This window comes from Podarcis cretensis, assembly GCF_951804945.1.
Source record: "Podarcis cretensis genome assembly, chromosome: 17".
NCBI classification, from domain to species: Eukaryota; Metazoa; Chordata; class Lepidosauria; order Squamata; family Lacertidae; genus Podarcis; species Podarcis cretensis.
In genome coordinates this window covers 33,784,858-33,802,005 of record NC_137187.1, presented here as the reverse complement: position 1 = coordinate 33,802,005, position 17,148 = coordinate 33,784,858, and the positions used below count along the sequence as shown (strand labels likewise).

The 17,148-nt window shown below is 45.0% G+C and overlaps 1 protein-coding gene and 1 long non-coding RNA gene across 8 annotated transcripts in view; one reads left to right on the top strand and one right to left on the bottom strand.

Annotated features, from left to right (window-relative positions):
- The window catches only part of NFIX (nuclear factor I X), a 253,028-nt gene that overhangs the window by 218,843 nt on the left and 17,037 nt on the right, over positions 1–17,148 (top strand). For 3 of the 7 annotated variants that reach the window (XM_079959559.1, XM_079959558.1, XM_079959560.1), the window contains 4 exons: positions 2,824–2,946; positions 8,232–8,407; positions 12,006–12,153; positions 15,381–15,475. In XM_079959559.1, the coding sequence (XP_079815685.1) occupies positions 2,824–2,946; positions 8,232–8,407; positions 12,006–12,153; positions 15,381–15,475 (542 nt within the window). The remainder of the gene's footprint in view (positions 1–2,823; positions 2,947–8,231; positions 8,408–12,005; positions 12,154–15,380; positions 15,476–17,148) is intronic. The other 4 variants (XM_079959561.1, XM_079959562.1, XM_079959564.1 and 1 more) reach the window with 4 other exon arrangements.
- LOC307206653 lies at positions 3,106–9,875 on the bottom strand. Its single transcript, XR_013834460.1, has 2 exons — positions 8,583–9,875; positions 3,106–3,348 (listed from the first exon to the last, which is right to left on the bottom strand). It is a non-coding gene; the product is annotated as an uncharacterized lncRNA (long non-coding RNA).

Genomic DNA, 17,148 nt, shown 5'->3' with positions numbered 1-17,148 from the left:
TCAGCCTCAGTCTCTGTTGTCCGTAAAAGGTAAAACAAGTCATGGGCCACATACAGATACTGACCATTTCACCACCTTTCCACAGGGCACCAGTGGTCTGCATACCATCATTTGAGAAACTCTGGTATGTAGGATGTAATTCTGCTAAAGCAGTTCCAAAAAGAGAGAAAGCATAAAGCGGCTCTGTTCTTTGACTATTATTTGTCTGACTGAAAAAATCACATAATTCCCAAGGCTTGGGGTGGGTGGGGTGGGAATCAGAGACAATAATAGTTACTAAGAAAAATGAACAAGGAGTATTGTGGCACCTTAAAGACCAACCAACATATTATGCCAAGCTTTCATGGACTGCAGTTCACTTCATCATATGCAACTGTTGAAGTGGACTGTGGTCCGTGAAATCTAATAGCACAATAAATTTGTTAGCTTAAGACACCTAGTCCTCTAGGAAAGATAAGCACAAGCTAACATGCCAGCCTGTTGGACAAGGAATTTGATTCACCGGGAGACTTGTGCCGGTGACAGTGGTATATATTGAAGTAAGACATACTCAAGCTAAAAGTAAGACAGTGAGAGGATTCTAGTCACTGAACAGCTGCTCTTGAGAGGACAGGTAATATATGGAACCTTAAGAGCAGGAGCATAGTGCATGAATGGCCAGTGGAAACATTCTGGATTTTATTGCCCAAACTGCTCAGCATTTTTGCTATTGAAATGGCACGTCTCACCCTTTAAATCCAGACATTTGTGAACCCCAAGTATTTATTTATTTTTAATTGCCTTCTACTCACATGGCTTACTTAAAACAAGTTTTTAAATAAAAAAATAGATACTAGGGGTTGTCTTTGTCTATTTACATTCTAGTCGCTGAAGTCTTTTCTGAATAGTGTCACCTGCTCATTTGTTTCTTTGTATGCTTGTTTCTGTTGCGTTTCTGTCACTGGCAAACACATTTTTATAGCGGTACCCAGGTATTTAAACAGAGCTACTTAGATGGAGATGTGCATGTGTGTTTGTGGCTGCCACAAGGTCTTACTGGATTTTACCACATGAGCTTTAACTGCTCAGCACTTGTGTGTCCCTGGAAAATATAGAGCCTTTCTTCTTCAACAGTCCCCTACCATTTCAACAATCTCTTCCTATTTTGCTGCTGTTGTTAAGTCACATCCTTTTGTACATTAAGTTTGTACATCCTTATCAGAATCTGCTCTGTGAGTCAAGTTTGACGGCTAGGTGGGGTTGCCCACTCGTCAATCTCATGCCGTCACATGATTGGCAGAGCACCCACCGGTGAAAACCCCTTGCACTTTGCAAATCCACTTTTAAGCCCCCAGTCGTCCCTATTTTCCCATTGCAGAGCTAGTACCAGTTTCAGCTTTAGATCTGGAAAACGGGGCAAAGATTAAAAATCTCATTGCACAGCACCACTCACAACTGGAGCTCCCGGCAGCAGCTTTCAGGTTTTAAAAATTAAGATACTGGGAGATCTGACATGGAGCTCTTGCATCTCATGTAGTTTGGCCCTTAACTCTTATTAAAAACAAGGGGTACATACTCATTATTTTTTAAAAAAATAAAAAATAAAAATTACTAAGCTTGATTCCGGACTAGCCCAAAGTACTCTGTGGTTCTCTGAATGTAACCTGCAGTCTGCATATACTTGAGTCCCAGAGGAAGTAGCCTGATTTCAAGATACAGCCCACAGCCTGTATGTTCTCCTTGTACTGATTTCATGACAGGTTTTAGCAGGACTTCCCTTGCCCATAATGGTATATCATATTTCTGTGGTAAGCATGTACAAGTGCTGAAAGATCACTTTGAGCTGGGAAGATTCAGGATGTGCCTTCCTGCTCTCTTCCTTTCCACCCAGGACTAGGAGGTCTGCTATGTGGAATGGCAGAGTGGGGAACCTTGGGCTTCCGTGGCCTCTTTTGGCTTTGTTTCTAAGGGCCTGCACAGCCACACACGTGTCTCCTGAGAGGGAGACAGCCTGTGAGTCTTGGGGTTGAGGACATCAAGGATGGCGCTTTGCTCTCTGGCTTCCCACCTGTAGCATCCTGTTTCTCCCTAAGAGTGCTACAAAGGAGGGCAGCTTGAGTCTGCACATTCCTTGAAAAAACGGCTGATTTAGAAGCAGTGTGCATATCAATCAGACTAGGCAATTGGTTCTGTGTTGTTTTGGAAGGGGGAAATGGTTTATACACTCTTCACAGATTAGTTCACATTGCTCAGATTACAGAGTGACACAAGCGAGGTGCACAACCATCTCAGCTGTGCCTGTAGGACAAGGGATAGTTTTGCAGCAATGGGGGGGCCAAAGAAGGAAACCAACCCTCTTCAAGAGGAAGGAAAATGTGGTGATCTAGTGGGATCAGCAAGCAAGCAATTCATATGCTCCCTGGGCTGTCATTCCAGGCTCTCTACAGATAATTAAAGTTTAGCTCTTAGACATGTTAAGTGCTGTAGAAATAATATATGATGACTATGTCTTTGCATATACCACTTCTGCAACACATATTGGAATCTGACAGTTTCAGTGGAGTTATTGTACAGTGAGCAGGTAGCTTTTATGAAGGATAGATGTACCATACACGCCAACTGCTTCATAGACCTGTTCACTGGCAGGCAGAGAGAGACACAAGAAATTCAAAGCAGCCATTGCCCACACACTCTTTCCCATAGACCTGCAACAGCTGAATCCTGGCAAAGGGGGCCTATTCAGACTGTGAGCTGGTCCACAAGAGTGAACGAAAGAGCACGGCTAAATACTAATCCATCTTTCCATCTGTTAAACCATGCACTTTCTCCCTGATTCCTTGCCAGGACCGGCTTCTTTAAAGAAGTCAGGGAAGCTGGATTTCTGCAGTGCCCTGTCCTCCCACACCACCTCCCCGAGAATGGCTTTCACCCATCACCCGCTGCCTGTCCTAGCAGGAGTCAGACCAGGTGAGAACAAAGCCATTTTCTTAGGGGGGGGAATGGGTGGATTGTGGGCAAGGGTGGGGAGGCAAGGGACAGAGCTGTCTCCCTGAAAGGGCATGTCAGAGTTCTCAGTCATGTCGGTTCTGGCAATGGTCTCCTGCTCTCTCTCTCTCTCTTTCTTTCTCTCTCTCTCTTTCTTTTGTTCTTTCATTTTCTTGCTTTCTCTTTCTGCTGCTGAGGCAGCTTAACACGAGGATTGTATAATGCATCCTGGAAGACCGATCATTTTGGTGGGATGGGGTTTTCACCAAGTTTTCCTGCTCCATTAATCCGGATCGACTTGGGCAACATCGAGTCAAAGATGACCGTAGTGGACTAGATGTTCTGGTTTGACATACGGCAGTTTCATATGCTTCTATGAGAACCCTATGGAAAAAGAGTGTCCAGAATTAATTGGGTTTAGATTTAAATATCTGGAAAAACACATGTAGAACATCCACTGGGGTGTTAAATATGAAATTCTAATAGACACCAAAGTAGCACATCAAGATACACTCAGGTTTGTATGTTGCGTTTCCTCCACCCCACCCCACCCCACCCCACCCCACCCCACCCCACTCCACCCCACAAATTAGCTTTCTACCCCTAGATTAAAACAACAACTGCTGTGGAGTTGTAAGCCCCACTGAGGGGAAGGTGGCTTAGGCAAGTTTTCAGTACCTTTCTTAGAAATCTATATTTTCAAAGCAAAAATTACTTGCAGTGTATTCTAAGTGTCTGCTTAGAGACTAATTTGCCGCACTAATTTCACGTCCAAAATTTATTTATTTACTTACTTTAGTTATTTATACACCACCCTTCAGTGAAACTTTCCCAGGCTGCCTTTACAATTAAAAATAGAAATACAGTAACGCAACAAAAATTATAAAATGTATGCAGTAAAAATGACAGCAATAACATGCAAAGCAGCAGATGGCAGAGTAGCATAAAGACTGTTCATTGCTAGCATGTGAATGGTCATATATGTAGGAATAACTTTTTTGAATTGTCAAGATAGGAAACGACCAATTCAGTAGAAGCTCTTGTATGTTTTATGCATTTTAGGAGGGTTCTGTGATTTGTGTTTGAATGGTGGGTTTGTGTAATGTAATGTTTAGTTGTGCCGTAGTGTATGTTGCACAGGACTGTGTTGTGTGTATGTGTGTAGAGAGAGGAAGGTATATCGGAATAGGATGACAGCACCTCTTAGTGTGGAGTGGTCAGGCAAGGAACAGAGTAAGCAGGTTTAAGTAGACTACCCTGAAGCTGCACACCCAACCCTAAGACATTTTTAAATTGCCTGCCTTTTTACACCTTGGATCTTGCCTTGGATTTCAGGGATGTTTTGCACAAGGCTCAGTCTTACTGCAAACATACCATCAGTTGTGTGTGAACTCATAAAATGATATGGTGGTAGAACATTACTGTGGTGATGGTCTGACTGCAGCAGTGATATAACCAGATTGATTTCTCTCTTTTCCTCCTTCTCTCAGACCCCAGAGGCGCATCTTACTTAATAGGGCAAGATTAGATAAATTGAGATTAATTCAATCCCGACATGGAAGCAGTTGCTGTACCAGCACTTCAGAACAAGGGGAGCGGGATCTTGCCCTTGACCTGGTTGCTGCTGGACAGCACATTTCCTCCTCCTTCTGAACACGCAGGAGTGACTCGAAGGAATGCAGCAGTGTGTGAAGTTGTCAGTATAGCTTTTAAAAAGCTTCCGGGCAGCAGAAAGTCACTGATTACAGAAATACTCAAACACAACACACACAAAATATTTATAAAACCCCCCCATTATTTTAAGGCCATAAAAATAATTTATGAAATAGTACAAAACATACATTTTTTAAAAAGCAAACAAACCAAAGAATGCATTAAACATTGGGCCATGGAATTTTTTTTGGGAAAGATTCAGGGAATGAGTTGTCAACAGAAACTAAGGGCCAGACTTCCTTTTATGCAGAGGATCCAGTAGGGAACTGAATTTCCCAAGTTGTTCTCTTTTAATGAAATGCAGCTGTGGGGGGCTACCAGTTTAGCTGAGCAACAATGTCCTGCCCCATCCCATTTTCCAAATAAAAAATGTCCCCCAGCTACTGTATGAGAGGAGAATGAGTTAAAACACCTCCCCCCAGCATTTCATTGAAAAAGAAAATGTTGGGTGAAACAGTCACATAATTTTTGCATAACAATGAAGATTGAAGTGAAGCACATATGTAGTTTGGTGGATCTCCCTGTGGAGAGAACTGGCCAATAAGCACACCCTGCCTTGTTCTCTAGCAGTTTTCACCCTCTGAGATGATGGAACATTTTTTTTGTTGTTCCCAATCCCTCCCACCACTGTTTGCTCAACCACATTGCACAGGACTGGCAAGTTTGAAATTGGCTTGTAATTGCCTAACAATTACAATCCTATACATGCCTACTCAGAAGTAAATCCGGGTGTGGAGTCCGCTTCCAGGTAAGTGTGTATAGGATTGCAGCTTAAATTGTATATGATCCCCCAGAAATATTTTTAAAAGATTGCAGGGGACAATCCAGCTGTAATGATACTCTCAGTATTGTGGCAGGACAAATCTTTTCCATAGTCCTATTCAGTCAACCCTTTGAAGCTGTTTTGTCTGCTGATCAGGAACTGCAAAATGCTCAGTAGAGGATAAATTTGTTTTAAACAGATTTAGACACTGAATTTGGCATTTCTTATCTGATGGAGCCATGCTCCTCTTGGACTGGCTCTTGCATCAAGCACCCACTTGCAACTGAGCTGCTTGTGCATTTTCGGTAGTTTTGCTTTTTAACATCTGAATAATTATATGCACAATTATACACAAAAATATGTAGATTATGCATACAATATGTATAAAAGAGTCGGACTTCATTTCTGCAGGATAATTTTGTGTGTGTGCATACATATACACACATATATGTATACAATATATACAACATTATATATATATATATATATATATATATATATATATATATATATATATATGCAACATGTATATACAACATATACATACAATAATGTGTATAACAATGTATTATTATTAATGCATTACCTTTCCCGCCCCGACCTGGCCACAGTGATCCATGCGATGGTCATCTCCAGGCTTGACTACTGTAATTCGCTCTACGCGGGGCTGCCCTTGAAGCTGTCCCAGAAACTCCAGCGGGTGCAGAATGCTGCAGCGAGGCTCCTCACGGGGTCTCTGCCATGGGAGCACATTCACCCAGTGCTTTTCCAGCTGCACTGGCTCCCGGTGGAGTACAGGGTCAGGTTTAAGGTGCTGCTTTTGACCTTTAAAGCCCTTCACGGCCTAGGACCCTCGTACCTACGGGACCGCCTCTCCTGGTATGCCCCATGGAGAGCCTCAAGGTCCATAAATAACAACACCCTAGTGGTCCCAGGCCCTAAGGAAGTTAGATTGGCTTCAACCAGAGCCAGGGCCTTTTCAACTCTGGCTCCAGCCTGGTGGAACGCTCTGCCTCATGAGACCAGGGCCCTGCAGGATCTGATTTCTTTCCACAGGGCCTGGCTTGGAGCCAATTTGATTCCCTCCCTCCCTCTCTTTCTTTTTTCTTTTCCTTCTCCTCCTGCGATGAGGCTACATTTTAATATTTTAATGTTCCATTATTTTAATGTTGTATTTTATTTTTGTTTTTAAGTTGTAATCATTCATCTTGTTTTTATTATTGCTTGTAAGCCGCTCTGAGCCCGGCCTTGGCTGGGGAGGGTGGGGTATAAATAAAAAATTATTATTATTATTATTATTATTATTATTATTATTATTATTATTATATAATATGCAGTAAATGTTTGTATTTCTAGCAGAACTGATAAAGAATTAACTCGCTTTTCATTGTGATCAAGGAGCGACACGAGAATTAGAAAAGATTCATGCAGATAAGCTCAACATCAAGATTTTCAAAAATTGCATCCCTAAGCTGAGATTTCTCATGAACAGATCCTTAGTTTTATGCTGCTGCTTTTTCCATTGATGTTGCTCCCTAATCACCTTTGAGAGCAGCCTTCATTGGCTGAGTTTTGTTGCAATTTCTTTGCTCAATTTAAAATAATATTAATCCTGCCACCTTTCATTTTAGCCCATTCCATCTTCCTTTGCATTTAGCTGCCACATAGAACAAGTTTCCTGCCATGATTCTACCTGCCCAATGCAGCCAGCAGCCAGTTATTCTGTGTAACTGCCTTGCTATCATCCGTATTCCCTGTTCCACCATCTGTCTAGTTGTGTATCAGTGTGTAGGAGGAACTTCAGCCACACAGGAGAGTCAATCCCCAGTCCACAACAGCTGGTTCCTTTGCTGACTCCCCTTCCCCATTTCCCTGTTAGTTACTAATGTCCCAGTTATTCCCAAGGAGAGGAATATGTCTTGCCCTTTTGCCCTCGTGTGCTTGGGGGAAAGTTAGGTGTTATTGTCATTATATTTATTTGTAAAGTGCCTCCAATGTACAATGCAATGCAAGTGGAATAAGACAAGTCCTTGTCCTAATGAGCTAATAATCTTAAATTAGATGCAGGGAGGAGGAGGGGAAACAATAAAGGGCATAAAAGGATGGGAGAGGGCATGGTAATTGTAGATGAATATTTTAGAAATGTAGCTCCCTCTGCTTGTACTTTATTTTGATGACGGGTGGCGGTGGCGTTGATTAAAACAATTGTGTAAAAAATATAGATTTAAGGCAGAGGACTTCAACATCTTGTCACAAAATATGATGGGGGATACATGCACATAAGCAAAGGTACCCCCCCCCTCGATGGCTGCTGTGTGTGTGTATGTGTGTATGGTATATATATGGAGAGAGAGAAACAGAGAGACACACACACTTAATGCATGCTTATAGGTAAACATGCTCGGATGTGGAAGACACGCAAGATGCGTAACACACACAGGTGTGTGGCATGCCCTGCTCAGATCCCTCTGCATCTGCTTTCACATCTTTGCAAATTCTCACCCACCTGTGCTCTTGTGAAAAAAGAGCAGTTTCCTCACCCTGCCAGGGTTGAGGGAATCCTCGATTCCAACAAATGAGACAAAATGGCGCCCCTTCCCCTTATAGCAAGGATGTCGGGGTGGGTGTTTCTGTTGAGGTATAAGCATCAGTTGGGCTGTGTAGAATGGAAGCAGCATGGCATGGGGTTGTTACTGACATCTCTTTCTGTCCCCCCTTCCCTCTCTCTCTCTCTCTCTCTCTGTCTCTCTCTCTCTCTCTGCTTCTGTCCATCTGTCCTTACACTCTCCAGGAAGCCCCCGTGCCACAGCCTCGGCCCTGCACTTCCCATCAACCTCCATCATCCAGCAGTCCAGCCCCTACTTCACACACCCGACCATCCGCTACCACCACCACCACGGCCAGGACTCGCTGAAGGAATTTGTGCAGTTTGTATGCTCGGACGGCTCAGGCCAGGGCTCCGGGCAGGTAAGAGCCATGCACCTCAGCCCAGGGATGCCGGCCTGTCCAACCAGAAACCCCCACCCTACAACCCTTCTCCACCTCCTACCCCTCTCTGTCTCCCTCCCTCCCTCTGCCTGTCTGCCTGTCTGCCTGCTTGCCTAGGGCACATGGAAGTCAGTAGCACAGGAGGCAGGATTACCAAGGCCCCTGGGTCTGGAAGAAACGGGGTCTTTTTTTCTCGAAGGAATGGTCTGACTAACACTGGCTTGCTCTTGGCAGCTGACATTGGCCTCTGAAAATAGACAGGGTTCCAAGTTACAACGTTCAGGCTAGGGAGAACTGCCCTGAGGGCACCAAGGATATTGGAGCTTGCTTTGGAGGGTGGATAAGAGGAATATAATTTATTCAGAAGACGGGCTTCTTTTCTGCTTGTCATTCCGCCTTGTGTGGGACATGACCTCCAAAGGGAGGGCGCATGTCTGTGTGGCCCAGACAGGCTTTTCCCCCTGTTGCCCCATTTTCTTGCCCCTCTCCTATCTGCCACCCTCTTTTCATAGGATATATTTCTGAAGGGCTTTGAGTGTTCTAAAACCTGGAGTATTCTGGATTCTGTGGTACAGGAGGAGATCCCAGAGGGCTGTACCGAGCACATGCTAGAATGTGGAACCTCTGTGGAATTGGTGAAGGTTACAGAGTGGCAGGATTCAGAGATGTCAGGTTTTGCAGCATTGCTAGATGGCAGAAGAATTCATGTACCTAGAAGATGGAACTTTTCCGTGCACCATGGGCTTCAGAAAGTGGGACCTTCTGAGACGAAGGTTTGAAATGTACCTCAAGTACTTGGTTCGTACTAGAGAATATGCTTTAAATATGCTTTTAAGTGATAAGTTTCACCTCAGAGGTAGTCAAAGGGAGCCCTTCTGAGCTAGCATGTGAGGAAGGATTGCGATGAAATGCAGTATTGCCTCCCACATCCTGTAATGCATCAGCCCAGTACAAGTTTTGCAGGCTAAGAAGAATATTGGAAGAGAAATGTTCTTCATCTTTAAACCTCCTTTTAATGAAGATATTGGACCAAAGTTGCTTCCATACTAGACCTCTGCTTTACCATCATTTCCTAGAAGTGAAATTGAAACTGAACTGCCAAATGGTATACTATAATGTTAACCAGCAATGCCCTATCCTATGATCAAGATTCCTCTATAATGCTATTAATGCACAAGTCAGTCACATCGAGCAGATGTTCCCCTATAATGCTAATTAAAAGTATCATCCTTGTATATTTTGCCCATTTTATCACTTCTTGTTTGGTGGTGAATTGCCCCATAATTAATCAGCTTCTATTTACTGCAGAGTAAGTGTGCTTTAAAATACTGGTTTCCTTCTATTTCCCCATCTCCTTTTCTTCGCTTTATAGCAGAATAACAATATTTTGCCCTCAGAAAGAAAAGAAAAAATAATGCAAGTAAATCAGTAGTGTAACACACACACACACACACACACACACACACACACACACACTACATCACAGGAAACAGAAGCTGAGTAAAGGGATAGTTCCTTACTATCCCACAGCTGCACTGAAAACAAAGCAATGACTGAATCTACAAACAAGAAGCTTTTGATTAAAAGCACAGTAACACTTAAACACATCAGTAACACCTTGCCTGTCAAGAGTGGTGCTACAATTACCTTTTACATCTTAAAAATGGCTGTATATTAGGTTTGAAAAACTCAGGATGGCTTCACAGACGGTGCTGGGAAGCAAGGATTTGGCAACAATATTACGTGGACTCCTTGTTTTTAAAAGGTGAACAGAGAATGGCAATTTCAGAATAAAGGGCTAGTGTGGAAGCAACCCAGCTGGCACAAGCTCCAAAGAGCCTTTAGCCTACCAAGAAATATTTTGGAAGAGTAGCCATGTTGCCACAAGGCAGCAAAAACACCAAGCCAAGCTGCTAAGTTTCTAAGGTTCCCCAGCACCCTTTGTCTTTGGTCAAACCTAGCATAGTTTCCAAGTTAGATTTAACTGTTCTGGTTTAGCCAAGAGTCTCCACCATTCACCAGAGCATCTGGAGTAGCAGTGAAACTGCCACAGAGATCATGCAATAGAAACACTGGCAAAACTGAAAGCCAAGGCGTCGCCATGAAAAAGCTTATGATGGCTCGTCCTCATGGTCTACATAATCCTTGTATCCCATGTTGGCTCCTGCTTCACTGAGAGCACATAGCATTGGACACCCATGCAGAATGAAGATAGTCATTCCTTGAATCCTGCTAGGACCTCAGTCAGATTAGAGAATCTGATGGTGTAGGAAGATCAAGAAATCCAAGGAAATAAAGTTGGTGGGTTGCAGAAGAGATTCAGGGAGGTCCATTCACTATGGTTGCTGAAGAAGGGAGCGATGGCCGCTGTTTCTTTTCAGGGCTAACAAAAGTAAGGAGCCAATAAAATCACTTCAGATGCCACACCTTCAAAACATAAAGCCGTTTTTTCTCTGATTTAAGTCCTACCCAGAAATTCCATGCTCTTTCCACTGACTTGTCATAAGTCTTGACATATCGGGTCCTATAACCACCATTCCTTCACTTCTTGATACATGCACATGGCAGGGGAAAACTGAGCAGGGAAAACAGTTTTTCCAAAGCTGCTGAAATTAGATTTGTGATACATGAGGTGTTTTCTTGTATCCCCAGCTCACCATCTCTGTGACGTAACTGAATTTCAGGGTTTCTTTATTATTTAAAAGGCGTCTAAGATTTCTCTTTCTGTGGCTTAGTGCTAAAATTTAGATGATTCGGGTTCCAAATCTAGAAGGTGGACCTAGGTGGCTGCTACAAAATCTCACGACACTTTCTAAGGACCAGATCACTTGATTTTTGGAGACGTGTTTAGCATTTGCTGAGATGGAGAAGAGAAATCTTGTATGTACATGAAGGCATTTTATCAACTCGTGGTTCTTTGTGAGCAAAATGTACATACGGTTCTTTAAGCCTACATAGTTAGAATCCAAAGCCTACAGACGGAAAGCTAAAGAGAGTCAAAAAGTATCCTCTCAGTACTAAGTCACATATTACTACAGTTGTTCTCTTTGGGCAGCCATATTGAGTCACAAGCTGCCCTAGATGATGGGCTGTCTTAGGGCTACAATGCCATTCCAGCCAGGCCTCAGGGTGCCCAACGGAGAGCACATTCAATTGCTAATTACTGAGCTGTAGCCTTTGACAACGCAGCTTGCAGTGATATGCGGTAAGACATAATTCCAGTCAGAACTGTGGTTTTAATGCCTTGCCATCAGAGTGGAAGAATCCTTGTTCAGACTGCCAGTCAAGCAGGAACACAGGGAGCCCCTGGATGATGATTAAGGCTGCCTGAGTCTCTTGTGGCAAGCGAGGAGAATGTACGTGCTTGAAAGTTAGGAGATAGGGAGAGCTTGAGGGAGGCAAGGGGAAGATTTAAGTTCACAATATGATTTTTTAAAAAGAAGATGAGGGAGAAAAAGACCTTCCCTCTTGAAAAACAAAACAAACAAAAACACCCTAAGAGCCGCCAGCAGCAGATACTGCATCTTTAACGTTGCCTTGTCTCGTTCACGCATCACTGTATTTATGTTGTTCGCAGCCTAACGGTAGCGGCCAGGGCAAAGTCACGGGGTCATTTTTGCTGCCGCCGCCACCACCTGTGGCCAGACCAGTGCCCCTTCCAATGCCTGATACAAAATCCACCAGCACTAACCCAGAGGGCGGAGCGCCGACACCAACGTCACCCTGTAAGTGGACCCAAGTGTAACCCAAACCACCGAGCGAAGCAAAATAAAAATCCACCTCTTCCCCACCCACTCACACACCACCAACCCCTTTGCTAGGGGTTGAGCAGGGCAGAAAGGATGTAGTGAGCAGGAGGAAAGAGGAGCCGAGGAAGGGCAAAGAAGGAGAAGCAGAGAAGAATGCACACAGGTGTGGCAGAGGCGGAAGGAAGAGGCACGTCAGAGAAGAAAGGGATGCAGAGTGTTAGAGAGAGCCGAGTGGAGGGGTGAGAGGGGGACAAGCAGCAGAGAGAGTGAAAGGGTGGGCTTGGGGGCACCATGTCGTCATCATCAAGTCTTGTGCTTTATACTTGTTTTAAAGGTTGAAACACCCCATCTGATCCCTCCCCCAGCTGCCATCAAACCCTCCCACCTTCCATCCCATCCCCCAGCGTTTAAAGATGCAGTAGGCTGCCAAGCTCCGACACCTTTAATTTTTTTATTATTCATTAAGTTGTTGGTTGTCATGGTGGCTCCAGGGTAGGGTTGGGTTTTAGGTTTTTTTGTTGGTTCCTTTTTTTTTAAGGGACGGAAAATCAACTGTACATATTAAATTCTGAGAAGAAGAATTACTGCTAGGTGTTTTGCTTTTCATAATACGAGGGAGGGTTGTGTTTACAGGTGTTCATCTGGTGCCTGAAAAATCAACTTCCATTGAGATCCATAGCAAGCTTCCTGTCATGCCCTAAGTTGTGGTCTGTGCTTTTTTTCCTGGAGAGCGTCTGCCTGCAGGGGTGCGGAGGCAAAGTTGGGAACTAGGATTCCCTGAGAATGTCCCCAGTGTTTTGTGAGAAATGAGAGCCCAGACATTTGACTGTCCCACCTTCAGGAGGGCGGCTGTGTTATATGACTCAGGGTGGTGGTGATGGTTGTGAGCCAGGATGCCTGGTTCTGTTCTCATCTTCGGGGGACGTGGTGGGCCCACCAGACCTATTTGAGGAAGGGTGGGGGGCCAGGATCCCCGGCTTCTCCCATTATGAAGTAGTTGACTCGCGAACTTTCTTGGCTTAGGTGAGGCCCCTTGGGAGAAAGGATCGGCTACCACTTCCATTTTCCTTTTATTTTCTCTCCTTCCCTTTCTTTTCCTTTTTCCTTTTTTTTTCTCCTTTTCTACATCTGTGCTCATGGCATTGCTCACTCCCACGCTGTTCATATTCTCCATTAAACTGATGGTGGTGCTGCAGGGGGTGGGGGACGTGAGTGACGAAGGGATGGGAAACAGGTTTTAGGCATGGCAGGAGATGCTCTAGTCTCGTATGTCTGGGTTGCTGCCTTTCCCATTGTTTAGGAGGGCTAACAAAAAAACAAAAAAAGCCAGGAAGTATGTGAGGCACTGTGGTTCTCTGTGAGTTGAGACCAGGCACCTCTGGGTACTAAGAGCTAGTCCACATGATCATCAGTAGACTCAGCGTAAAGTGCTGGTGCTGGCCTGAACCCTGTCAGACTGCAAGCGTGGGAACTGAATTTATTTATTCGATTAATTGTTCATTACACTTATATCCTTCCTTTCCTCCAATGAACTCAAGGTGACCCACAAATCCCTCTCCATTTTATCCTCACAACAATCCTGTGAGGTAGGTGAATGCTGAGCGGGGGGGTGACTAGTCCAAGGTCAACTAGGGCGCTTCATGACTGGAGTAGTGATTTGAACCCAGGTCACACAGGTCAAAGTCCAACACCCTAACCAGTAGGCTAAACAGTCTCTTGTTGTTCCTGCTGCTGTTGTTATGAGCCTTAAATTGAATGACTGCTTGAATACTCCCTTATGTGAAAAACAACAACAACCACCAATCACCTCCCTCCCTTATGTTCAAAATCAGCATGTCAGCAAGAAGACTGGCCCAGAACCATTATCTTTCTTTTTTTCACTTTCTCATTTTGTGTGTGTTTATTTATTTATTTGAAGAGGAGGAACATTAAAATATCCAGCCCTCTACCCACAACCTGAAGCACTACAGTCCGGCAACAGATATCCCACATGAGTCTGCTTGATGGTGCAGCTCAGCTCTATGTGGTAGCTGGAGGTTGACACACGGTGCTTCTTCCAGTGTTACATTGTGGGCAAGGGAGCACAGGGGAAACCTTTTTCTTCTTGCTATCAATTCCTGCAATCACCGCTGGAAGCCAGGCCTTAAACTCACCAAGGAAGAGCTGCTGGCTCCCTGCTAAGCTCGTACAAAGATGAGCAACAGAGAAAACCCTCTTAGGGAAACCAGGAGTATTGGCTGTTAGAGGCTGGGTATGAAGACGAATGCCACACTGGGTTCTCGTATGCATGCGCATGCATGTTAGCATGTACTTGCAGAACCTCTCGCAATTTCATAAGCAAGGTTTGGCCCAGACTGGTTTCCATACTGGAGTTGTACTTTAGGGTGGGGGAATCTCCCATGCCTGTTCCCTGCCCCTCACTCAGCCTCCCTGAGAGCTTTGCCCTCCTCTGCCACCACACTAAATACCAAAGGACTGAGCTCAGTTATTTCTGGCACACAGCATTATGCCCAGGGGAGGCACGCAGACCACGGGACTCCATCTCCTGGCAGACCCATACAAGGGCATGTTTGGGGATGCCATCCACCCTGCCATTGGGCAGGAGGCTTGTCTCAGGCTGCTAATAGGACTCTTGAGCTCAGAAGCCCTGGCAACCTCTAGGGTCAAAGGGAAAACTAGGCCAGGAGATTTAGATGTTGGGCCATGAGAGAGAGGGGGAGAGCGAGCATGCTCAAGTGAAACAAAGGCTGTGGAACGATGGCCAGAGTCTCCCTTACTTCCATCTCAATCCAGGCCAAGCTCACACAAGACTGCACCGCCTGATCGAAGAGGAGCATCCAAGGATCCCTTGAAATGCCACAGAGGTTGCTGGGACGTGTGGCTTCACTGAGGCCTCTCTAGAAACAGTTGCTCCCTCAGGGAGCTGCTGGGTAGTGTGTGCTGTCAAGCTGGCCAAATCTGTCAGTGCCCATAACCCCCATGTCTCAAGCAGCGAGCTTTGTCCCTCTTCACAGCAGGTCGCACTCACAACCTGTAGGTGGCTATCCTGTTCTGGGGAGGGTGGGAGGAGTTGTGCCCAGTCTCTCTTTAGATTTTTTTCTGTCTTGAACCTCATCTGGCAGGCCTTCATCTGACATGACCACCATCAATGCCATCAGCCTCTCCCAGTGGCCCTAACGGCCTCACATCTCTTTCCCCTCCAGCATTCTCAGCGCCAGGCTCCTCCTCCTCTGCCAACCGGTTTGTCGGCATCGGACCCCGGGACGGCAACTTTCTAAACATCCCCCAGCAATCTCAGGTAGGGGGGCCAGTTTCACAGGGGTTGTATGTGGCTGTAGCTCAAATGTAGCTTGCAATGTGTGGGGGAGGTTGGGCGGGTTGATGGACGTGGTTCTGCTAAAGGGATGGATGGGATGAGGGTCAGGGCCAGACACCTACATGTCTGCTGAGACCCTTCTGCTCCAACATGCATTGCACCCAGTACCAAAGTCTCCCCTGTAAATAGAGCAAAAGCACAAATGAGAAGGAAAGGCAGCTAGCACGTGGGTCTTCTCAGCTTTCGTTTGAACGGTGGGGATAACACAGAGTTTAGTAGGCAGAATACAAAATGAAATTGAACACCAGGACTCCAGGGTTCAGTAGGTAGGTAGCCCCTTTCCAATGCCAGAATTACCTTTGGCATTATCTAGATCTGATGCTCTTGCAGCCAATTCTGTAACGTTAGTTACAGGCCTACGTTTTCCAAACAGGAAACTGAGGATCAGGACTCATCCACACTTACCTTTGCTTTGCGCTTTCTAGGCACAAGTCGGTGCTTTCCAGGTCCGTGGCTGAGTGTTTTTTGTTTTTGTCCTAGCACTTTCCCTGAGAAAACTTGCGCTTTACTGCTCAATTGGAGCAAACAGCAACCCACAGAAAACTTAATAGCTGTTTTCTCCGATTCCCCGGTAAAACACGGGTTTTCCCAGCGAAAGTGCCAGGACAAAAAAACAACCCACTGAGATACAGACTTGCAAAGCCCAGACTTGTGCCTAGAAACACAGCACAAAAGGAGGTGTGGATGAGCCCTCAGATAGAGTGTGTTTTTGGCTTATAAGTCTGCAACTGAGACAGAATCTGAAAGCAGGACTCCCAAGTTTGATTGTAGTTCAGTGGAAAGGGTGTTGGATTTGGGTGGAGAAGACACATATCAGTTTGCTCAACCAGGAAGTTCATAAGGTGGCCTTGGGCAGGTGACTGTGTCTCCATCCAGGTCTCTCAAGGCTTCCCACATAATAGTCCTTGCCTACACATTTGTTCTCTCACCACCCCATGAGATGGAGCTCTGGGCCGCTTCACATTGCATTTTCACTTGGAAAAGGTTTCCATGCAGGAAAAAATGCAAGACCCACATGTAGGTTGTCACATAGATGTCACTACACAGGTTGGGAAACAGCAAATTACACTTAGTGAAATAGACACACGTGCACTCCTCATGATGATCTATACTTTTTCTCTACTTGGAAGTGTTTCGGTAAAGGTGTAGGTCATCAATTGTGGTGAGTGCATACCTGAGTGAGCAAGCCATGTACATGTGCCAGCAAGTTGTCATTTCCTCATCCTCATAAACATTCAAATGAATGTGATGATGGAGATACAGGCTTTATTTGTGTTGCTTCCTGCATGGAAATATTTTCTATGCAGAAGTGTACAGTGGTACCTTTACTTACGATCACCTCTGGTTACATATCCTTCAGGATACATACGTGGCAAACCTGGAAGTGTTTTTCCAGGTTTCACCGCGCTCACATGCACAGAAGTGCTCTACCATGCCTCACACATACGCAGAATGGGCACCTCCAGTTTTGGAAACTTTGGGATCCAACCAGAGCTCTGGAATGGATCCCGTCCGCAACCGGGGGTACCACTGTAATGTGAAACAGCAGTGAGCCCAGTCTTACATGATTGGGAACTAAGAACAATCTATAAGAG